The 25,362-nt window shown below is 47.0% G+C and overlaps 1 protein-coding gene across 1 annotated transcript in view; it reads left to right on the forward strand.

Annotated features, from left to right (window-relative positions):
• The window catches only part of LOC119386432 (proteasome adapter and scaffold protein ECM29), an 814,720-nt gene that overhangs the window by 424,337 nt on the left and 365,021 nt on the right, over nt 1-25,362 (forward strand). The window contains exon 21 of the mRNA XM_037653733.2: nt 16,486-16,584. Within this exon, the coding sequence (XP_037509661.1) occupies nt 16,486-16,584 (99 nt within the window). The remainder of the gene's footprint in view (nt 1-16,485; nt 16,585-25,362) is intronic.

Here is a 25,362-nt window from a genome sequence, read left to right on the forward strand (position 1 = left end):
TGAACTACGTTATGGCTGACTCGTTCCAACTCGCCCAACAAGCAACGTTGCTTGGTGTCATATCCACTACGACTGGCTCGAGCGTTTCCCTCAACGCCAGCCTTGGTCGAGCCTTTGGCCGCGGAAACGCCAACTGCGGCTACCTTATTCCTTGAGCATCGCATTTCTGCTGCTTTCCATCCTAAATCTTCCATGCAATCTTCTGGAGAGATGTCCTCTCCCTCTACTTGGTATTCCATCCTCAGTGGCCGCTCCATGGACGCGCAGTGCGTTGAGTCACGTTGGCGCCGAGCCAGCACATCGGCGGCAATCGCATCTTTGGTTAGGCTGAAATCCTCTGGCAGCGTGGTCCGAGTAAAATGTCTCAAAAATTGCTTGATGTCCGCCTACCGGCACAAAGTTGGTATCCGCTTGTTCCTTGAAACCTTAGACACAAGATGTGACTAAAATTTTGGCGAAAAATCCGCGGATTCCACACGAAAGCATTCTTGAAAACAGTAGCCGATCTTCCCGCGTCCACACAGCTCGGTCCCGGCCGAGCGTCTCGTGAAATGCCATAGACACGATGAAAATATAAAACGCTTTGAAAACAGAGATCTGCTGGTGAAATAACGATGCATTAAATAAAACCTTTGAGACAATCAGTTTTTTCATCAGCAGAACGATGGAAGGCCTGCTAATGGGCTTGTCATGGGTGAAGAAAGCTTCCGCAATTTCACGCTTCACTGTATCTTTCCCTTTATTAAAAAACTGCGTGCCTTGAAAATCAGGGCGACAGTCGCAGCGCTTGCAATGCTCACCCAGAAAACCCCCCATTTGATTATGCACACGTTTGGATGATGTTCTTCAATACTCTCACTAGAGCATGGGCCAGTCTGACCCATGTACTGGCAACCACAACTCAGTTGAATGCTGTAAACAACGTTAGAAACGCAAGCTGTAAACCTATTCCGGTGCGGGCGTGCTGGTTAGCCCCCAGAACTTATAACTGCCGCATGCAAGTCAACACGTTGCATGCGTTCCTGCAGATAACACTGAATCCAATCAAGTAGGGAAGGAGCGATAGCAATGAATGATAGTTTATGTAACAGCAAAACATGAGGAAAAGAGTCAAAATCTTTTTAAAAATCTGGGAATATGCAGTCAGTCTGTGCAAGATCAAATGTATCAAAACGATCGTAGCTGAATTCTGTTATGTCGCGAGTGAACGGCTCAGTAACAAAGCAAGAACAAGGCGTTTTATTTTGTGTGTCTCGCTTTTATGTGCTTGGCGATGACGTCATGGCATGATTGGTGACACGCTTGCATGACATAGCACATCTCCCCCTTTTACCAGTTTAGCCTTTGCGGTGGCCGCCGTGCCTATTGGACCGGCGCGGCGGCGGCGGTGCCTCGGGTTGGCTAGAGGGCGGCGACCCCGCCGGCGCAGGGTCAGCCATGTCGGCTGGCATGGACGAGGTTTCATTAGCGGTGGTGGTGGATGTTGTGGCGCACCCTGACTGCGTCGTGTTCGAGTCCTTCGGGGTGTGTGGCCGCAGTTAGTCAGCACGACGACGTTGCTCGCCGTCCGGCGTGAACACAGTCGCCATCCGAGCCCCTTGGGTACTGGTGACCACTCCCGGCAACCGCTTCGGCCGGCGGTGGAAACTTCCCGGCCACACCGGCTGTCCTGCACCGAATGGCATGGTAGAGGAGCGCTCTTCAAAAGGCACCGTCTGCACTCGGGAGGCAACAGTCTAGCCTGGTCCGTAGCTGGTAACCCAGCAGTAGTTCGGACGGAGACTTCCCAGCCTTTACAGGTGTCCGTCGGTAGCGGCATAAAAACTGACCGAGACGTTTATTGAAGGTACCACCCCCTTGACCTTTTCAAAGGCCTTCCTTGACCGTACGAACTGCGCATTCCGCCGGGCCATTTGACTGCGAGTGGTAAGGCGCCGTTGTCACGTGGTTGATATCGTTCATTCTTACGAACTTCTGAAACTCGGCTGAGACAAACTGTGGCCCGTTATCTGAAACAAGTGTATGTGGCAGTCCGAACCTGGCAAATATGGCCCTTAACTCTTCCACCGTGGCTTCCGATGTCATACTGCACCTCGGTATGGCCTCCAGCCACTTGGTTTCAGCATCTACGACCACCAGTAGCATGTGTCCTTCGACGAGGCCTGCGTAGTCGATGTGCACCCGAGACCATTTCTGGCCCGTTTCTGGCCATGGTGCCAGAACCTGTGCACGAGGCATCGTACTTGTTTGAGCACACATCTCACGTTCGCGTACCATCCTTTCAATGTCGGCATCCAGCCCTGGATACCAAAAAATGGTTCCGCAAGGTTTTTCGTTGCCACCATTCCTGGATGTGTTTCATGCAGGAGCCTCAACAAACTTCCAGCAGCCGCTAATGGCACGACTATTCTATGTCCTTAATAAATGAGGTCCTTATTCACAGTCAGCTCATACTTTTCCTGAATTTTCTGAAACAACGGCCCGAATTGCTCCTCAGTCTCTGTCAGGTACTGCAACCAGCCCTGCAGGATCCACTTTCGCACCTGCTGTAACATAGCATCACGGATGGTTAGACCCGCCAACACTTTGGCACTGATGGGTGCCGGATTCACAGCCTCAGCGCATAATACACACTCGGGAGCGTCGTCTTTTTCGTCATCGGGCTGCACCCGAGGAATAGGGAGTCGGCTGAAGGCATCTGCGTTCACGTTTTTGGATCCCTTACGTTAGGCTCGGCTGTACCGATATCCACCCAACAGCAGGGCCCAGCGCAGAATGCGGGTGGTGGCCATCGGCGGAATTCCCTTGTCTGGACTGAACAGTCCGGTTAACTGTTTGTAGTCGGTTACCAGTTCGAAGTGGGTCCCATACAGATAGCCTCTGTACCTGGTCACGTCAAATACGAGGTCAAGGGCCTCCTTTCCCAGCTGGGATAATAGTTTTTCTCTGCTGTGTGGAGCAAGAACAACCAGACCTAAAGCCATGCTGAGATTAGGTGAAAAAGTTGTTTTCTAGATGTTTTATTACAGCACTGTGCAGTATGTGCTCCATTGTTGTTAGAAAAATTGGTCTTTAATTGGAGCCAACATTTTTTGGGCTGACATTTATGGATTAGTATCATGTTTGCAACGTTTCACTCCTTAGGTAAACAACCAGTATTTAGCAATTTCTCAAACATTATTACCGGGTAGTGGGCAGTGATTTTAGAACAAGGTATACCACCAGGACCACTTGCAGAGGATGCATCTACGTATAAAAGGGATAATTGTCTATCACCTGTTTGTAGCATGAAACCACGAGGAAATCCATACTGATTGCTCGAAAAGGAAAACTTTTAGTGGAAGAAATATTCATCCTGGTCCATTTATATTGTTACGTTTAATAGTATACGTTGCTGGGCTAGTTGGTTCATAATCTTCAAAATTGGCTAGCGCGACATCGACAAGGACTATGAAGGAACATAGATGTACAGGACAGGCGCTAAGCTTTATTCAGATGAGTCTCCCTAGATATATACACAGCCGAATGGCGTGCGCAGGCGCAATGCACATGACTGTCGACAATGCTAATCAGGATCGGGAGAGCGAAACATATTCACATCATAACCAAGTTTCTAAGAACAGTTTTTCCTTACTGCGTAGAACAACAGAAGTGTCACTGATACATTCACCGTCTTTCTTTTTAATGTGATAAGCCTCCATTAGTTCTCTCGCCAGTGCATTCCCGCTTCTGCCCAGAATTCGTTTTGCCTTCGCAAGAATATTTTTCCAATGGAAGTACTCGCTCTTTTTCATTGCATTCAACCATCGTTTAAACGTGCTAAACGAATTTGCCACATCCTGAAATCTGCGTTATGGAGACAAGTGCAGTTATTGTATGACTGGCTACGAGCAGTTAGCTGCAAGCCAAACGCCGGCGGTTTTTGCGACATGACCTTCAAAAGATTCAAGAAGTTAGCGGCTCAAACAACGAAGTTCCAGTGGCAGTTCCTCGTTCTCCGTTTACCGAAAGGACATGGGCGCGTACCACCAAAACCTGGTAACCTCAGTGTTCTCGGGGATGTTCAGCTACCACAAGGCGTCTCCACGACCCTCAAAAAAAGGTCTCAAGTTTAGCCTTCAGCCAGGTTTGCGTGCGCACGAACCTCTTGCGCTCAACAGGCGTGTGGATGACAAGGCAGGGAATGACGACAAGGAGGGGTGCCTTTTGGACGGCGTGGACAGCCTATTGAAGACTGTGAAACACTCCCACCTGAAATCCAACGGAAAAATGAGTGATGTGGTGAAATTCTGCAAGACAGTGAACTTGGTCTTCTACAAGCAGATAAGGACAGTGGTTTTGTGGTGTTGCCTTCAGCGACGTTTCGTCAAAAGGCCACTGAAGCTTTGGCCAAGAACTTCGCTCCTGCAAAAGTAAACCAGAGCAAGGTAAAAAGAAAAGCCGTTTCTTTGTGTAAAGAGATGCAACTTTCAGGGTTGTGTAAGGCTATTATGGACAGTAAGCTTTTGTCATTGTCTGTATTCTTCAGTGTTAAAACCCATAAGGTGGACATGCCTTTTAGAAGTATAGTTACTGAGCAGAATACTTGGCAGCCGCAGCTAAGTCAGCTTTTGTTAAAAAACTTAAACACTCTAGTTATTGATGGTCCCTTTATTGTTAAAAATTCAAAAGAAGTGACGTTTCTGGCATCTCTTGATTCCTGCAAGTCTGCCTTTTCGATAGATGTAGAGGACTTGTTCTACACCGTTTCCCACGATGCCCTTTTACCTGCCGTGCGCTGTTGTATAGAAAAGAACGGAGATGTCACTTTCCAGAATTCTACGGTATCTCGGTCGATAATTTTATGACCTTACTAGAGTACTACCTATCCTCAACTTATGTTGCTTCTGAAAGCGAGACATTGATCCAGCGAAAGGGAATTTGTATTGATTCGTGTGTTGCCCCCAGTGCTCTGCAATATTTTTTTTAGCTGCTATTGACTGTGTCTTGAATAACCTATTGGACGGCGAGAAAGTTCTATGACTTTTTAGATATGTAGACGACTTGCTCGTGATTTTAAGCACTAATCCCTTCCAGACGAATACTAGTGCTGTTGAGGATATTTTAAACCTGTTTAGACGACATGGAAAGGGTTTAACCTTCACCCATGAACTTCCTAACAATGACACCTTGCAATTTTTAGATCTTAATATGCTTTTAAGGGGGCAGCATATTTGCTGGAAGTACTCTCTGCGAACTCAAAAAGAGCTTTTACACTTTGATTCTGCTCACAGTAAGGTTGTTAAACAAGCTATTGCTTCACAATGCCTTGAATCGGTGCTGGCAGTCCTGCATTCACTTGGCGCAGGATAGTTTTAATAGCCAGATTGAGCGCCTACAGGCGGCTGGGTTCCCCTGCTCGAACTTGACTGCTGTGTCCGAAACCCTCCTTCAGAAACTGAAGGGGAAGAAGAGGCCTGGCTCTGCTCGTGCAGAAAAAAGGCCGGAAGTGATGCCGTATGTGCACAAAGTGGCACACAATTTAAAAAATGTGGCAAATAGGTACAATGTACCTGTAGTTTTTTCAGCGCCGCATAAACTGGCTGGGCTATGCCCTCGCATTTCGGGACCACTTAAAAAACCGACGTGCGGAAAAAAGCACGTCCGGCCCTACGTCACATGCGCCGTAGGCGTCGTGTACGAAATCCCACTCCATACCTGCCAAGTCTCCCGGATTACCCGGGAGACTCCCGGATTTTGAACGTTTCTCCCGGTTGCGTGTTTGACAACCGTATGCTACAGAACGCAGGAGAGAGAGGGGAGATCGAGGGAGACGCCCACGTCGTCTGCTCTGGCGTTTATTGGCTGCCGGTACCGCGAACGCTATTTCCGCTTTGCAAGCAGCCGAGGCGGCGGGCAGGCGGCGGGCATGCCGATGTTGGTGGTTGACGCGCAAATGAGAGCCGCTGTTGTGTGGTGTTTTGTGAATGCGCCGCTGATCAGATTGCGTTTGGGTTGTTTCCAAAGTACTGAAGCCGTAAGTAAACAGTGTCGGGCAGACTGCGTAGATAGACGGCAGCTGCGCACGCATCGCGTAACGACGAGTCCAAGACTTGCGCGTTGGAGCGAGACGTACGCCGAGGCCGCACGCAGCAGCAAGTGGTTTTGCCTCTATGTATATGCCGCATAGGGTTACACAGCTTCGCTAATATCAAAGCTCGCTTTTTCCCGTAACCTCCGCAGCATGTACGTCACGCGTGTTTAAAGCATGTCAAGTTTTAGCCCGTTCAGCTTATTTACCTGTTGCAGGTACGGCCCTACGTTGCCGTTCATGTTTTGAGCAGTTTCGAGGCTACCGACGGCTACGCGTTTGATGCATAACGATTGCACCTGATATTTTTAACGATTAAGTGCTCATTGGAGCACCGAATCAGCTTTTTACCTGCAGCGAGACCGGTCCAAGAATGTGCAGTGTTGTTCAATCACTGTGTATTTCATGTTTTAAAATAAACTGCCTTGCAACTTGGCATTGCTGTGACCGTTCGTGACATCTCCCGTAGTTTTACTAACTTTGTGAAACGATCATTCTACGTAATACTGCGATTGTATAACTTGTAGGTGACCGTGGTAACATAAGCAAAATCAGAGAGAAACGAGGTAGTTGTTATCTGAGCCAGGGGAAAAAAAAGCTAATATTGACAACATACGAGACACAGAGGATAACATGTGGGTGGCTCTTTTCACACAGCTACATCACTGGAGTGATGGTACTCAGCTGTGAAGCTTCCAACTAAACACGGTGTGACGATACAGCATCAGATATGAAATTATGTCGAACATAAAGTGAGAGCTCACTGATGGACCATGATTAAGACTATATGACAGCTGAAGAGTGCATGAAAAGCAGTCTTGTTCATGATGCTAAAGCTTTATATACTGAGGCAAGAGCAGAGATTATCAGCCACCAACCTAGCGGCTGACAATGTTAACAAAAGTTTTCGCTTCGTCTTGTGTTCTACGTCGTCTGTAGGTTCGTTGTTAAGTCCTCGTCGCCATGTCAGGGGTTGAGGCGCACGATGACACGACTGATTGAATGGAAAACAACAGGTTTAATAAGGATTCAAACAGATTACACGACTGATTCTTCGTGAGCGCGGCTTCCCGCTTCGAACTCTCGACACTGTACTCTCGACTAAAGCCCCTCCATGAGTTTTCCGCGGCAGTAGACGCGATGGAGGGGCTTTACTCTCGACGGTTCTCTCTTGTCGCCTCCTTGCGGCCGCTGTCACAAGCCGCTACTAGTTCCACAACATCACGATAGGTGGCGCTAGGTGTCCGTAGTGGATGTAATTGCCTAACAGTGCGCAGCTGCCGTCTAACTACGCACTGTTTACTTACGGCTTCAGTAGTTTGGAAACAACTCGAACCGCAATCCTGATCACCGGCGTATTCACAAAACACCACACACAGCTCTAGCGTGGCTACTACAAAACACTGTAGCGGCTGCCCTAACAGTGGCTCTCAGTTATGGTCCCTTGAATACTGGCTAGTCTACCGTCCGCATGGCTACCATAGCGTGGCGCACCGTGTGGGGAGGGGTTGACGCTTTCTAAATGACCCCGCAGGGGGCGCCGCGCGCTTTCGGAATGTCACCCGCTCATTGCTCTCGCCTGCTTGTTCGTTGTGTTGTGGTGCGGCGGATTGTCCGTTGTGTCACTACGACCACAACTGCAACGGCGTGTTTGCTGGACTACGTGGACCTCACCTGATCACTCTGGGGCCGGGAACGAATGACAATCCAACTGCAGCAGAATTTTTAGTGATAGTTCGCTAGCATTTTATAACATTGCAAAACCACATAAATCAGGAAATTGTGCCCCAGAAGTTATCACTGCTCCGGCTTCTCTTCCTGAGGTACAAACGGAAAACAAGATTGCTGTACTGGATAATCTGATTGATGGAGGAATGTTTGGTGATGCTCAACATGCACTGCAAGCGCTTTGCGCAATATCAGTTCGTCGGACCACGCGTCTTCTGTGACGGCAAAAAGCCATGAAATGCTTATTTATGGTGTGGCAGGGCACACAGTAAGAAAGATCCTGAGGAAGACTTCCTGTAATGAGAGTACATTGCTGCTCTCTGTGGAAAAGCGCGGTGCTGTGGATCATTCTTCTGAATCCACACCAAATTTCCACAATTGAGGTTTGATGTACCCTTCGGGCTCTCTTAAGGATATTATATATAACCGTCCTTGAGAACAGCTTCACGACATTTTTCAGCGTAAATAAGCTACACAAGCAAAGAAGATGACTCGATCTTAAGGGCTCGTTTTTTTTGTGTGTGTGAAACACACTATTTAATGAGAATTCTAACAGACAATAATGCCATGGAAAGTGTACGGGATGTTATTTGTAGTAATTAGGATATAAATGTGAAGAAAGTAAAGTGGACGAAAAGATAACTTGCCGCCGGCAGGGACTTTTCTTCACATTTATATCCTAATTACTACAAATAACATCCCGTATAGTTTCCCCGGCATTACTGTCTGTTAGTTCTCATTAAAACATGCTACACGAGCAAAGCATTCTCGACTTTTCCGATTTCATTACGTGGGTACAGCTGCCTGCACTAACATGCACAGAGCATGCACAGCAAATTACTTGCCAAATAGTGAAGTTTTACATTCTTCTACGGCTGCGCTTTTGTGTGAAGGCTCACTAACAATGAGAGAACAACAAAAAAGAGCAGCTGAAGCATTTGAAAATGAGAAGACGTAAATAATTTCCCTACCTGTGCAACTCTTCATATTTATTTGCTTTCATAACCACTTTCGTTTCCCTGTTTTAGTTTTTTTTTTGATGCTCATGCCAATAAAATATTTGAAAAAAAGTAAACTGGTTCTTTCAATGTCAGTTGGTGCCGTTCCACCTGAGAAACAACCTACACACGTACTACCATGCATTCCATTGATACATGTGCCTCGGCAAAGCAAGCCTTTGCACACGAAAGCACGTGAGAACTTGTTAATTGAACCGGTTAGTATTTGCCATGGGCACAATTACGCTGCAGCAAAAAAAAAATATATTGCTAGAAATGGTCTAGCTGAACTATGCTGAACGTGCGCCCGCGCTTCGGCGACACGCAGCTGGTCGGCGGAGCGCCGCTATATTCTAGGGACCGTAGTGCCGCTCCCCAGCATGAGGACTGCTCGAAGCGCCACCACCCGCATCATTCGGTAAGCGTGCTCGCTCTCCTCCGCGGACGGCAGACTAGCCAATATTCTAGGGACCCTATCTCAGTTGCTCCTCACCCGCCATTTACTGCGAGGCGTCAGCCGCTGCCGTGGCAACCGTGCGAAAAATTTCAACCAAAGCGGAAATGGCATTCGCGCCACCGCTAGCCAATGAACGCCAGAGCAGACGACGTGGGCGTCTCCCCATGGTCTCCCCTCTCTCTCCTGCGTTCTGTAGCATACGCTTGTCAAACACGCCTCCCGGTTGTACGGGTCATAGGAAAATCTCCCGGAAATCCAGTTTTGCCCCGCGCGTCCAGTGCTTTGTCTGGGCACATGAGCAAAGTTGTCTGGCCACGTCTAGCCACATCCTAAATGTGTTATTGGTCATATAAGCCGTTAATATTTCGTAGATGATGCGTTTCTGTAGACACAATATCTTGCCTGACGAAATAACTGGTAAGCAAGCGACGACAGGCCTCGCAGGCGGAGCGATGTTGTCGCATGTGCCCTTTGCGCGATGGTGACGGCCGGGTCGTTTTATCTCTGCTTCAACCGCGTTCGTGCCTAGCGCTAGCGCGCTTTTACTCGCACGTGAAACAGACGATGCGTAAGCGATGTTATCGGTTTGCATTCGGTACAGATCAGCGGCGCCCGCAAAATCCCGCTGACAGTGTCCATATAATTGCTATAGATCTCCCGGATTCTGTTTCTCCAAACTTGGCAGGTATGCCACTCACTTGTGGCAAGGTTTATATCGGACAAACTGGTCGCTGCGTCAACGATCGAGCACGGAAACACGAGCGCTCTGTTAAGAATAATTTGACTTTTCATCTGCCTACGCATTGTAGGACCTGTGCCTGTGAGCCAGTGCTGTCTAGCATTCGAATTCTGGGCAGAAGTGGGAATGCGCTGGCGAGAGAACTAATGGAGGCTTATCACATTAAAAAGAAAGACGGTGAATGTATCAGTGACACTTCTGTTGTTCTGCGCAGTAAGGAAAAACTATTCTTAGAAACTTGGTTATGATGTGGATATCTTTTGCTCTCCCGATCCTGATTAGCATTGTTGACTGTCATGTGCATTGCGCCTGCGCGCGCCACTCGGCTGTGTATATATCTGGGGAGACTTTTCTGAATAAAGCTTAGTTGCGAGTAGCGCCTGTCCTGTACATCTATGTTCCTTCATAGTCCTTGTCGATTTCGCGCTAGCCAATTTTGAAGATATATTGTTACGAATGCATTTATATTGGTAAGTAATTTTAGTACACCACCATGTGTCATGGTCAGTTCTGGTATAGGTTGACACACATCATTGAGGATTCCCAATAGTTCATTAGCACAGGGAGTTGCGAAAGAAGACTGGAAAGAGAGATGGAAGCAGGAAGCCTTGCTAAAGTCATCAGGAAGAAGTACTGTATTGCCGTTGTTTGAACTCAGGATGGCAACTGATTCTCTGTGGTTTGTTTTTAAACACTTTCACGGTTAGTTTGGGTAACTTTGTAGCTTTGGGCCCAATGCTAAGAAATATTTTTCTTTAGCAACCTTGTTTTTTACTTTTATGTCTTTTCCAAGGGACTTGAGTGTTACAAACACACTAGCATTACACCGTTTTCTGTCAGCATTCAAGAAATGATATCTCTCATTAATCAATTGCTTGCCCTCCCAAGTAACCCAAGGCTTATGCGACGTCGTTTTGCCGACAAAAATTTACATGGAACATATATGTCAATTTAGTGCTTTACAATGGAGGATAACCAACTCAACCGAACAGTCATGTTAATCGATGGAGAAAAATGCATCCCATCGGGTATTGCCATCTGCGGGCTTGGCTAAGTTGCTGAATTCCTGCAGGAATGTGGCAAGCTCATTAGATAATGAAATATAGTCACCTTTTTCCAAAAAAATATACCTTTCTCAGTCGATCGTTTGCGTGTGAGAAGGGGACGATCTGAACATGTGCTACAATGCAGTCATGGTCACTAATACTGGAAATTGTGACATTTTCATACACAAGCGACTGGTTTGAGAAAAGCATAGTCTCTCTCTGTCTTGCCTGTTGTCCAGCTTGCCGCCACCCTATTTTTATTTTATTTTTATTTATAGAATACCAAGCAGGGTGAGCGTACATGATACACACTAAATAACGCAATGTAACAAGGTTGCAAAGCGTTTGCAACTTGAACAACTGGCCCCGCCACGCTGGTCTGGTGGTTATGGCGCTCGACTGCTGACCCGAAGGTCGTGGGATCGAATCCCGGCCGTGGCGGCTGCATTTTCGATGGAGGCGAAAATGTTTGAGGCCCGTGTACTTAGATTTAGGTGCAGTTAAAGAACCCCAGGTGGTCGAAATTTCCGGAGCCCTCCACTACGGCGTCTCTCATAATCATATCGTGATTTTGGGACGTTAAACTCCAGATATTATTATTATTATTATTATTATCAACTTGAACAACTTGGTCATAATACAATTTTAAGGAAGTCACGGAAGAATGGTATTTACACAAATGGTCAAGGGCACTGGGGAAGTGCTTCGGTGAGTTTATTCCAATCAGCTATTGTTTGTGGGAAGAAGGAGTACCGAAAAGTGTCAGTCCTTGCGAAGATTGGCGTTAGGGAATGAGGATAGTGGTGCAAAGTGGGTCTGCTTAACCCCTTAAGTGCTTTATTTTTTTGAAAATTTCCCAACCAAAAGTGCCTATTTTTTTTATTGCTGATTTCGAATCTGATTGTACTAAAAAATAGCTAGTCGATGTTAAAAAAATATTTGTACCACATACTTAGTCAAATCAAATCAAAACACGGAATAATGCAAGGGGGCCTGTTGCAGCTCCTGCACCAAAAGCGAGTTTCCTTTCTCAATTTTTTCCCGTTTTCTCCTCGCTTCCGAGAGCAAACGAAGCACATTTGAAGAAACTGCTGAATATATTCCATAAGGTCATCTGGCAATGACAAGTTGAAAGTCTTGCCTGGAATGACCAAGAATGGAAAGCGAGGAGGCTTCACAGGAGGATTGTCCGCATCAAGCAGGATCCACTGGCTAGCACTCGCGATATTCGCTTCCGAGCTGTTTTCATCATCACCGGAGGAGATGCTCAATTCACCGCCTTCGCTGTCTTCACTTCCGGACACAAGATAAACATCTGTATCCGAATAATCATCACTCGAAGAAGATGAGGAAAACGAAAAGCCTCTTTTCGTGTTGACGAGCCAGTTATGCATAGGTGCCCGCCACCGCAAGCCATCTTTTCATGCAAAAACCGCGCTATTTCCGCAGGAGAAAAATAAATTGCCAAGTAAATGCTGCCATCTGGTGGATTACACGCAATCTAAGCTGTAGAAGAGCGCCTCTTGCCCTGAACGCTAGAGGGGAGTACCTGTTCCGCTAGGACGAGCTCGGCTCGTCCAAAGCAGTTAAGGGGTTAACAAGGGGGATGCTGCAGTGTCTAAGGATAGCCTGTGGTTTACTATGTCTGAAAGAAACTGTAGCCGACATTTTTTTCTTCAAATTTGTAATAGTTCTATACCATTTGCCGTTAGTAATGCAGTGGGGGAGTCGGTTGACATAAATTTCCTATAAATAAATCGTACTGCTTTTCTTTGAATTCTTTGTAGGTTTTGAACGTTAATTTTTGTGTGGGGATCCCAAACTATGCAGGCGTACTCAAGTTTTGGCCTAATTAAGGAAAAGTAGGAGAGGAGTTTAACACTAGGCGGGGCAGTCTTGAGTTTGTGGTGGAGAAGGCATAATTTATGGAAAGCAGCAGAGCAGATGTTATTTTTGTGCAAATTCCAGGATAAGGTACTTGTTAACATTAGGCCTGAGTATTTATAGGAGGCTACTTTAAGTAAAGGTGCTTCAGCTAAATTGTATGCGTAGTCTAATGGGACTTTTTTGCACGTTATGGGGAGATACACACATTTATTTGCATTAAGAAGCATTTCCCATTGTTCACACCATTTTGACACACTGCCTAATTTAGTATTAAGGCCACGTTGGTCACTAATGCAGGTTACATCTCTAAACAAAACACAATCGTCAGCAAATAGACGAATTTGTACTGGGGTGCTAATTACATCGACAATGTCATTAATGTAGACCAGAAACAGAAGGGGGCCTAGTACGCTCCCCTGTGGAACGCCAGAAGTCACCGGAAGGCAGCCGGATCGTTTTTCTCCCACCTGAATGTATTGGTTGCGATTGTGTAGGTAAGCTGAGATCCAGGAGATAAATAATTCTGGTATGCCAACTAACCGAAGCTTTATAATTAGTTTATCGGTGTGGAACTGTGTTGAATGCTTTACTGTAGTCTAAGAATATTACATCAATTTGGCCGTTAGCATCAAGACAAGCTGCAAAGGTATGAATGATAGTAACCAATTGTGTTGTAGTAGAAAATCCTTTTCGAAACCCATGTTGATGATTTGTTAAAACTGAGTGTCCTTCTAAGAATTTATTTAATTTATGAGCTATATGTGTTCGATAAGCTTACAGCACGATGATGTTAAGGAGATCGGTCGATAATTTTGTAGTGCTAGACATTCACCTTTCTTGAACATAGGAACAATTCGTGCCGACTTCAAGTCCTCTGGCAATTCTGCTGACAGCAGAGAGACACGAAAAATGACAACTAAGTATTTTGCAACAGACTCTGCAAAGCGATGCAGAAATATGTTGGCGATATTGTCAGGTCCGCAAGAAGTTTTCGTCTTCGAGTTCAACAACATAGCAACGGCACCAGAATAAGAAATAAAGTTGCAGCATTGTCCGCATTTTTGGCAGATGGGGAAGCACCAGGAGTAGAAAATACACTATGAAAATACTCATTGAGATGTTGAGCAATGGCAGCCTAATGATATCATCATCGAGGCTCTCAAAGAGGAAGAGCAAAAAATGTGCGCAACTTGCACTAATGGCGAACCAACAGTGGAGCTTGTGTTCGACTTAGCTTCTCCCAAGTTTTTGCTAGTAGCATGGCTAGGCTTGGCTATTCTTCTCTGGTTTCAGTTGGTTCCCCACACACCTGTTACGTGGTTTTGGCGAGAACATGTTACGTGACTAGCAGTTGCATGATGTTACATGATTTTCTTCATGTAACATCACATAACTAGTTATGTGATGTTACAACTAGTTACAGGATTTCATTCTCGTAAGTAATTGTTACGTGGTTTATGGCGGGAACATGTCACGTGACTGGCTGTTACGTGATGTCACGTGATTGCAGCCATGTGAGTAGTTACATGATGTTACATTGGTTTTAGTCACGTGACTAGTTGCTACGTGATTTTTAGTCACGTGAATAGTTGTTACGTGATGTTACGTGATTTTTAGTCGCATGGCTATTTGTTACGGAATTTTATTCACATGGCTATAGGTTACGTGTTGTTACATTTTTTTAGTCCTGTGACCAGTTGTTAGATGAGTGACGTAACAGACTTGCCCATCATAGTTGTTGTATTCCACGCCACGAGCGTCCATGTTGTGGGAGCGAAGCAGGACGAAGCGAGCGCGTGCCAGTTCATGATGATCCCCACGCAACGAAAAGCTTCAATAGCTCCACTGTTGAAAAGACTGCTCCTTTGCACAAGCATGTGCTACATCGTCAGTAAGAACGTACAGTTTGAAACAATCATGGGCATCGATCATTTTATGTGGTCAATACTGCTTCATGGCCCTCAGGCTTGAGGTGAAGGTTCATTTGAGGATGAAAAAGGTTAACCCATCAAAAAGCACTTTAGGGTTTTTAAGCCTCGAAGACAGCCAACGGCCCTCCCGTATGGTTGGAAGTGCAGCCATACATACCACCTGGATTTTTTAAGCCCTAACCTGATCCTCTTGTTATGCTTCCACTGCTTCCAACACGAAGCTTGTCGAGCAAGATACTCTTGATAGTTGTGTTGGCAACCCTGCGTGCATGTGATGTGCATAGATACAACAGGGGGATACCAGTATATCAACGGGGCGTGTTGGCTGTGCCTTATCCTGGTGTCCGAGTGCAGTATTACTATGTAATCCCAGTGTGCTGAAAAGGCAGCGGCTTTACCAGTAAAGACAGAACAAGGCAGTGGCGGCCTCTGCTCTGGAGAAGTTCAGAAGAGGATGGAATCTTGAAGAGATGAAAAATCCTTGGAACACAGGTTGTTGCTGGAGCGGATTTGTCGAAATGCTGGCACCCTTGGATTGCTACTTTGTCTTATACCTCTGTCACACTGGCAAATTCAGTGTCATTTTGAGCGAGTGCACTTACGCTCACAGAGTGCCACTTTGGCGGCGCGCTGCTACACGAGAAAGAGAAGTGTGCTTTGGAAATGATGGCAGTGGCAATTGGTGGTTCAGTAGCGCAACATATATTTGTTATTTTTGGCAATGCTCGCAGTTTAATTGCTTATTATAGGCATGAACATAATTTACAATGAACTTTGCGAGTAAAAGAAGTAAATATTGCAACTGCATAACGTCATTGGTCATCGCGAGCCGAGACAAGATAGTATCATATCCAAGACGAATCGAAAACAAAAATGGCGGACTCCGGTGCAGAAGGGACGCGTAGTAGTGACGGGCGTTTGGAGCGTATTTTGGCAGCAATCATTTGCTCCTCCCAAAGGCGTATAAGTGCCCGCGTCTCTGCGTTGGACCACGTTGTCTTTGCGGAAGTGGCACCCGTGGCACACTCCATCGCAAATGATTAAAGAATGACTGACCTGCACATCTGCAAGAAAGTAAACAACGTGACGGATGCGGCCATTGCACGGCATGTGCTCCCGCATACCCCTAGCGGACGTGACCGCAAACTGCCCGAGGGTGAGAGTAGCGAGGTTTTTTGTTGTAGTATCATTTGTTTGAATACATGGCAGTATTCCTAATAACGAGAATGATGGTTTAAAAGTACCATGATCGTCGCGTTTTGCATTAGCGTATTTATTTCCAAGCCACTGCTGCCGAGGATAGACACTCCGTCGCAGCGAAGTGAGTTTGGCGAACGCACTTGCCGGCAAGTGTACTTTGCAGCGAGTGTCCCTAAGCGTTCCTGTGTGACAGCGTGTAAATGACGCTACCAGCGAAGTGCACTCGCTCAAAGTGCACTTAAGTTGCCCTGTGTGACAGGGGTATTAAACTATGCATTTTCTTGGCACAATAAGTGCTGTGAGGTTTCTGAAGTGGTATTTTAACAGTGCACTTGATAAGGGATTTCAGGAACAGCGCGCTGCTTTTGCCATTGCTGGAAGACAGTCAAGAAGAATATGGCTTATAATTGCACTTATAATTCCGTGCAGCCACCTGTTGGGGCAACAGCCAACCTGTCTGAAATGGAGTGGCTGATGTCGCAGCTGCTAGTCACGTACCTGTGCCACCCGCGACCTGGTGCACGCCAGGTGAGTGGTTGGCTATTTTTGTCTGCTGTTCGGAATACAAACAGTGTTCTTTTCAGTGATTCTAAACTCTGCTGTGATTGTTACAGCTAGTATCCGTACTTGCAAAGGAGTCCCTCATTCAGTAACCTACCTCAGCTGTATTGCTGTGTTTTCCATTAAGTGGATAATGTCCCCAGTGGATAATGTCCTCTGTGTGCATCATCAATGCTCTGCTATCTCTATGCCGTGCTACTTCTCATCACAGTAACTGTGATGCGACCAGTAATTTTTTATTAGCATGCACCACTAGTCTTCAAAAAGTCCGCATAAGTAATTGTTGTCAGAAAGTGGAAGTGCATGTCTACAACAGAGCTCGGCATACTCACTCAGGACTACACTCACTCACACTCACTTAAACATGAACATGAGTGAGTACGTATGAGCGTGTGTACATGTGAGTATGAGTACACGTGGGTGTGAACGTGAATGCGCAGCTTGGAGTGTGAGTATAAGCAAGTATAAATGTAATGAGCACGTATGGGTAGGAAAGTGAGTGAGTGCCTGTAAATGCGAAGGGACGTAAGTATGAACGTGTGTGAGTATGGTACTCACAGATTGAAACGCAAAAGTTAAGGCTATAGACGAGAAAACCTGGGCTGCTGCTGTGCCTCTCTGAAAAGCGCCCCCTTTTTCGGAAATCTCGTTATGCGGTTGCGGATGCGTGCATTCTGTCTTGCTGCATGGGCACGCGTGCTTTCTGTCTCTCCCCCTTTCGTTTTCTGCTCGCGCTACGTGTGCGCTCTTCAAGGCTCATGTGCGCGTTCTCCTTTCGCACTGTGCTGAGGAGCAGTGCGCGTGCCTTCGGTCGCGGTGTTCATGTGAGCGTGCTTGCACACCAACCTACAAACAGTAGTAGATATTAACGCAGGCTGTACATCTAGGTTAACAGTGGACATTAATCGACTTAACAGTAGCTAAAAGTGTGAAAGTTCGAAAGTATAAACAGGTGAAGGCATACATGCGATGACCGGAAGCGTTGAGTCCCCGACGATCGGATGAGAGAAGTCACAGAGTCTGGCACGACTGCGATGTCGGTGGAGATTCAACGTTGACCTTTCCGGGGCCTAGTGCTTGAAGGCGATCTCAAGCAAGTTGAGCTAACATGAGATAAAGTTCCGATGCTTACGTTGCAGATATTAATTACGCGTATTAACTAGATGAATGACTAAGTTTAGGTGGCCAGCCGGTACAGAACCACACAACTTCCAAAAGGGATATTTGCTCACCTGCTTCGACACCATGGTAGACAAGCAACTAGTCTGATTAGCAGGGCGATGTCCCTTCGCTTCTTTTCCTGGGAGAAAATGACCTCCACATGGGTCCAATCATGTGCGTTTCATTGTTACCAACTTGGCCCTAAAAATATTATGGGAAGGTACTCAGCTGAGCGAGAGTGACAACCTGTTAAGGCGATTGCATACGGCTTGCCCACGTGCAGTTTTTACCATGAGAATGGTCCATTTCCTTGGCTCTCAGCTGGTGCATCTTTCAATCTATACCTGGTTTGAGGTACATCGCGGCCTTCAACTCATCGCTGGTACAGGTACAAAGGATCAAATGTCAGCGGTGAACATTCAAAGAAGAATACTCCTTCGGCTCTAAAGACAACCCTCTCATGGTCAAGTGGTCCCGCCGGTCAGTGGGTGAGAGCGGCGTCCGTTAATCAGTGTGGCTCCGGGTCGAAAAAATGGCACTCCGTGACAGACACATGACTTTTCTGCAACGAAATGGGCTTACTGTGAAGTACTGTACTTTTCGCCCGCGTCTGAGGGGAAGTAGTTAAAAAGACGAAGAAGACTGTCGAAAATGACCACCCCTTTTTGGGCCCTCCGCCGTCCCCGCCGCAACAGTGTATTCACAATACCTTTTCTATAGCTTAATCCCAAGCGTCCGGCTAGTCAACAGTAGTTACTCATTCGCGGTAGCATGGCATCAGCGTGGGAGAGCGGAGCCCGTTAATGAGCGTGTCGCTGCATCGCAAAATGGCAGTCCATGGCACTACGCCTCTGTTTGCAGCATGGCAGCCAGTTACAGGGCCGCCATGGGCGTAGCAAGGACAGCCTGGCCGAATCAGCAATGTTCGCACCGAAGGGTCTTTTCGACTGTGGAAAGGAATTCTAGAAAAAATCCAGATAATTTCCAGCGCATGTGGCTGTTTTGATCAGCAGTACATGTCAGTACGAAAAAATTTCGGGGGGGGGGGGGGGGGGGGGGCTGTAGCCCGGTCAGCACCCCCCCTGGCTACGCCACTGGACCAGATGGTCGAGAAAATGAAAGTTGAAAATAAATTAGTGCACCATGCTTTTAGAATGGTAAAAAGAAATGGCACCATGATCGTGCAGAACATTTATGACGAGAACTTCTGCAACCTTGGTATGAAAATAAACGCCAAAAAAAATGCCGAATTAGTCACCCTGCTTCAAAACGTTATGTGCATATGAGAGAAGCATTTATAAATGACACAACCAGCATGGACTAATTCATGCCACGTGCAGTTTGGCAAGAAAACCACCCAAAAGCGTGTGTGTGTGTGTGTGTGTGTGTGTGTGTGTGTGTGTGTGTGTGTGTGTGCGTGCGTGCGTGTGTGCGTGTGTGTGTACGTGTGTCCGGAAACGGATTTTAACCTGGTCTTAAAGAAGTAAACAATTTTTGGAGTGAATTGCACAAGGGCCGAAGATGAAACACCACGACGAGAAAAAAACAACAAGGGAATGAAGACGACCCTACCACAGCTTCATCCCTTTGTTGTCCTTGTTCTCGTCGTGCTGTTTTTTTCTCTGCTCTAATTATGAAACGACTAGCCAACATCAAGCTGTCACCAATACACAAGGGCGAAACAAGAAAGATGCATTCGTGTTTGCTAGCTTCACCGTTTCGTTTTTCCACAATTCACGAGTGCGTCAATTTCAAGCAGGGATTTCCTTTGCGAATGTTCAACATGCTGTAACATTTGTTCTAATGGGCTTAGAACATCCATTTTTGTTGCATTGCACTCAGTTCTGATTACAGGTTATTGTGATATGCTGATTTACTTTGTAACTCTCTCTGTTAAAAAAAAAAATCTTCCTCCCCAAAAGGCACATGAAATATTTTGTATTTTAAAGACTACCGGTAATACTAGAAAAATAGTTGCACATTTGAAATCGGCGCAATGAATATACATAAACTCACCAAGTATCATCACAATCGATCAAGAAATTAGAAAAAAATTTTAAGAGCAGTGTCCCCCCTTAAGTGGCGTTCTTGACACATCTTGCGAAGAAGTTTTTGACGCAGGGAAGCGCTAGAAATGCCCTGCACGGTCCCTCAGCAGGGAGTCTCGTAAATCACCCAAGTTGCACGTTCTTGCTTTCAGCTGCAAATCCCGAAAGGAGTCAGATATTCGAAGACCTCCCAGGAATGCGTGTGTACATCGACGGCATTCTTGTGTGGGGTTCTAGCAAAAAGGAACGCTTGCTTACAGCGTTGCCAGGCGTTCCTATTGGTTGTGCACAGTGTTGCCTTGTTGATTGCCCGTTGCAGTAGCTAACGCTACAATCTCTCACTGGTGTGTGCTGCGTCCTCTCTCGAAGAGCTACATGCAGAAAATGAAGTAGCTTTTATATCTCATATAGATAATACGGATGCAATTGTGGAACTATATTCATTGGCAGTAGGATACGCAAGATTTGGCTCTGTAGCCTTCACTTCATTGCCAAGGAAAGTTGTCCGCAAGTATAGTAATGCGCATACTTTCATTTCCAGTGTCTGCAGTTCATGTCGTGTCGGCATAACTCTGATCGAACAGTTACATCGCAACCAATGTTGCCTTAAAGGGCCAGTAAACAGGCTACGACTTTTTCTTACACCCCAAAACAAGCTCGCCATTTTGTACAGTAGACTGCGGCGATCACATTTTCCAAATATTACAGCGCTGTGCAGCGCCGCGCAGACCCTCCATTTCGAAAAGCAATTCCCGCGCCTCTTTCCTTTGCCTGACCAATCCCCCTCGTACGCGCAGTGATGCAAGCTTGCCCATGGGCAACTTGACGTACCACTGAGCTCGTCGATAGGCCTAAACCAGGTCTCAACAAACAGTTGTCAAGTTAACGTCAGTTCCTGTTCCCACACACCGCTATGAAACTGCGCCTTGTTTTTTGGCCTTGCGGTGGTACGGTTTTGGCCACGCAGTTGTTGGGTTGTCACGCGTACATTCCTCGCACTGCATAGCACCTGCACGCACTTCGCCTTCGACATGAGGCGAGGCGTTGTTCAGTTGTCGGCTGCAAATCGAGCGGAGAGAGGGGGAATCTCCAGTAGCTGGGACGGGTCGCGCTTGCTTGGTTTTCCCATTGCACGCGCGGTAAGCGGGGTTCTCCACACTTTTCTCTCGCACCCCTTCGTCGTCTTGGAAAGCAGGCACGCATTCCTGCTGCATTGTGAACAGTCACGAAGGTTTAAAAATACTGAAGAGCTGAAAACTGCCTGTGAAGTTACGGAGCATGTGCAACAATGTAAACAATAAACAACCAGGAGCCACAGCGAGCGGAAGTGCATTGCGAATGATCGAGCTCGCCGATGACGTCAATTGCTGACGTTGTTTCAAGTTTCCAAAGTGGGCGGATTCACAACGACGGGCTACGCCTTCCCTTCCCTGTGGCGGAGAAGGGTGCCGAGGTCGTGCGAAAATTTGAAACCAGCTGAAACGGACGTTCTAACCCCTGTAACTTAACTTAAAACAGGGGTTCTAACCCCTGTTCTAACCCCTGTAACACGCAAAATTCTTGCATCAGCATGTTCACATAGCAAAAGTGCGCATATTTTTCTTCATTACAATTTTTGGACCTCGGGGTTGTTTACTGGCCCTTTAAGCAGCCAGATTTCCAGCACTATGACGCGGTTGTCGTTATAGTGATGCAGAACTATCAATAGTTGAGTCACTTTTGAACTATTGATGGTAAAAAAATACTATTGATAGTGTTATCGATAGTATAAACTCGTGCCCAGAAAAAGAAACACTTAAAGTACAAGCAACACTCACTGTACTATGATAACGGCAAGCGCAGATGTTGGTCATCAATAATCTGATCATGGGCAGAACAGGTCATGTTTTATGCAAAAGTTAGTGAACATTCCAGCATTATCACGGGTGCTCCAGAAAGAACTCGGCCACTAGTGTTATTCGCAGAATCTTCTCAGAAAGGCATAAAACAATCAAGAAGTTTCCTAAACCTAGGGGCATGGCCTGTGTCGAGCGGTGGTAACTGCTTTTGTAGGTGACACCCATCACATTAAAATGAAGAAGTTAGCGCATGTGCCTATACGTAGGAATGTGAGACACGTGAGTATGAAGGTTAGTTGGTGTGAAGCCTGAAAAAAATGAGGGCGATTGAGTATGGGTGAGTATTTTCTTGTAGCGCTGACATATGCTGGGAAATGTCATCTCACTGTCTCTGCACTAGCATTTCACCATGTGGAGGTCACTCATGAAAAGAAGAAAAAAAATGTCTGCATCTTCTTTGACATACAATACAGCCAACACTTCTTCTCACAAAATCCCAGTGATGTGATAGCTGCGCTAATTGCGCCAAACTGCGCCAAGACGTCAAACCTGCTACATCCTGCTACATCTCCGCTGTTCTGCGCCAAAACTGCGCCAAACTATAAGCACACTAGTGAAAAAACGTGCGCAGCGCGCCGGCGGCGGCAAAACGCGACACTCCAAAGCTGCCGCGTGGCAAAATTTTCGTGCCGCGAGAGGAATGGGTTCGTGCATAATTTTTCGCGACACGCTGTCTGGCGCTTTCTGGGGGACCTGACCGGACGCAGATTGATGGGGAGGCTCGTTAAGTGCTGGGTTGGCTTGCTCAGGTTTTCGGGGGCCGGCATAACCCTCTCCCGACTGCTGTAAATTGGCGTGACCCCCCAAAAATGCACCTCGGAAGGAGCGGCTCGCTGCGAGCTGGTGTGACTGCACCGCCGCAGCAACATAGAAGTAAAATTTCAGTGTGGCACAGCGACGTCCATGCCTGTCTTATTTTTGCCCCCTTTTTTAAGTTCCGCTACTCGAACCAGTGTTATACCCCTGTCACAAGGACAACCTTAACCGTGGTTAGGGATAGCTACACAGCAGAAATAACAGCACTTAGTCTCCTAACTGCGGTTATCGCAAACAGAGAAGCTGGCAAGATGGCGGACAAGCTTTGCACCAGCCGTGAACTGGCGCAGTTAATTGGCAGCTTCGTGTTGTTTGAGGATTTTCACTGAACGCGACTCCAGTCAGTGAGCCAACCTCGTGGAAAACTAGGTTCGCCGTGGAACGGCTATCAACAAAGACTATTCCGTCCTCGGCGGGTCAGAGCCTCAGGTCGTTCCACCAAGTTCATTGTCAACATCCTGAGCAAGATGGACGAAAATGGTGACACTATATCATCTTGGTGTCGCGAAGGCAGCGATGGCAGTGGATTTTGCATTGTCTGCAGTCAGACTATTAACCGCGAACATAATTGTTTTGCAGCGATAAAGCGACATGCTACAAGCAAAAGGCACATTGAGGCCACGAAGCAGCACCGGAATTCAGCAGGTGTACTGAAAACTCCAAAGACCTGCATATCAGACGTATTTGGACTTCACAAAAATTGCAACCCAGTCCAATCCAGGCTTTTTGCGAACCCACAGTAAACCAATTTAGGAGGCGTTGATGTAAACGTAACCGGCTGATACAAATTCGTGAAATTCCCCAGCCGAATTCTGCTGTGTCGAATGGGCCGAAATTTGGATGTTCCGAACACTTTTCCGCGTCGCGGCGGGTGATAAGAACTTTGGTACCGAATCAGTCGAGCGACGGTCAAGAGCAGGATGCTGTTAGCTTCGGAAGTAAGCGCGCGGCCAGCGCGCACACTGTCAGAACTGTGGTTATCGTTTGCCACAACGGCTGTGGGCGAAACCACGGTCGCTTTTGACACTATCATGTATGGCGACGACGAAACTGACGGAACTCCGAAAGTGCACGCGCGTCCAACGCCCACCCAGTCTAAGCGACGCTACTTCCCGCAAACGCCACGGACAAAACCGCGGCAGATGCGATTATAGATAGCAACAAACGACGTAGTTTTGAAAAGTTCTGAAGGCATGTGCGCGGCCAGCACGGGCGGATTGAAAATGGAACTACCGTTTGCCGCAACCGCCGCGCACGAAACCACGGTCGCTACAACGCGATCATCGATAGCGACTACGAGCTCCGAAGCTACGCGGCTAACGTAGCGGTAGATTAAAGGCTATATAGTCGTAAAAAAAGGCACGAAGCAGTGGCGTAACTGGGAAAGGGGTCACCACCCCCCCCCCCCCCCCCCCCCCGAAAAATTTTATTTTGCTATGGCATACACAGGCCAAAATGACACTTGACTACATCTGCCTGCCCGGCCCCCACTTCAAATCAAGGAGGTGCCACCCCCCCCCCAAAAGAAAAAGTTTCGGCCAGGACCTCAATAAAGTTTGCCATACCATATATGCCCCAGGCACGAAGCCTTTCGGCGTACGTGTCGATCTTCGCTTGTCACTATCAGGGGCGTAGCCATAAATTTTTTTCGGGGGGGGGGGGGGTTCAACGATACTTTATGTATGTTCGTGGCGTGCGTTTATATGTGTGCGTGTATATATACGCAAGCAAAACTGAAAAATTTCGAGGGGGTTTGAACCCCCCCAAACCCCCCTTACTATGCCCCTGGTCACTATGGTGGAGTGGACTTCACTTAATTTTCAGTTGGCCTCATGCGAAGCTTTGACGTACGCTTTCGCGACAGCCAGCTGCGCCGTGTTTATTGGTCCGTTCACGTGTGTCCCAGAAAGGCGTACGCGAGTTCTTTTGACGCAAATAAATGTTTTGTGCGTATATCGTGGCTTGAAAACAGATTTTGCTAGTTTTTTGATGATACGAAATTTTGGGCAATACGAATATTGTCGCTTGATCCCCCTTCAGATTCTATCACCGAGATTCTACTGTAGTTGGGAAACCCTGCCTGCATTGTTTGTTTGACCACACTAAGCCATTATAAGACTGCAACGCCAATGTTTATGCTTACGGGCCCGTTAGGTGATCCAGTGGTGTTATGCAAACACCCATTATTGGACAGAACTTTTTATTTCAAAAGAGTTCCTCCTTATTTGACTGTTTTGCTTCACACGGTTCATTTTTCCATTTCGCAGTGAGCTTTTAGCTGGGAGCAGGGAAAACAGCTCCAAAAGCTGTTTTCCCTGCTCCCAAACGTGTTTTTGGCTGCTCCAAAAGCCCTTTTACCTGCTCCAAAACGTACTTTTTGCTGCTCCAAAAACCTGCTCCAAAACAGCTTCAGTCAATCACATCACTGGCAGTGATGTGATAGCTGCGCCAATTGCGCCAAACTGCACCAAGACATGAAAGCTGCTACATCCTGCTACATCTCCGCTGTTTTGCGCCAAAACTGCGCCAAACTATAAGCACATTAGCGGAAAAACGTGCGCAGCGCGCCGCCGGAGGCAAAATGCGACACTCCAAAGCTGCCGCAGCATTTTCGACACTCCTCTCGCGGCATTTTCGTGCCGCGAGAGGAATGTGTTCGTGCATCATTTTTCTCGGCACGCTGCCCGGCGCTTTCTGGGGACATAATCGTAACCGACATAACCCTCTCCAGACTGCTGCAAATTGGCGTGACCCCCCAAAAATGCACCTTGGAAGGAGCGGCTCGCCGCAAGCTGGTGTGACCGCACCGCCGCAGCACATAG

This window comes from Rhipicephalus sanguineus, chromosome 3 (assembly GCF_013339695.2).
Source record: "Rhipicephalus sanguineus isolate Rsan-2018 chromosome 3, BIME_Rsan_1.4, whole genome shotgun sequence".
NCBI classification, from domain to species: domain Eukaryota; kingdom Metazoa; phylum Arthropoda; class Arachnida; order Ixodida; family Ixodidae; genus Rhipicephalus; species Rhipicephalus sanguineus.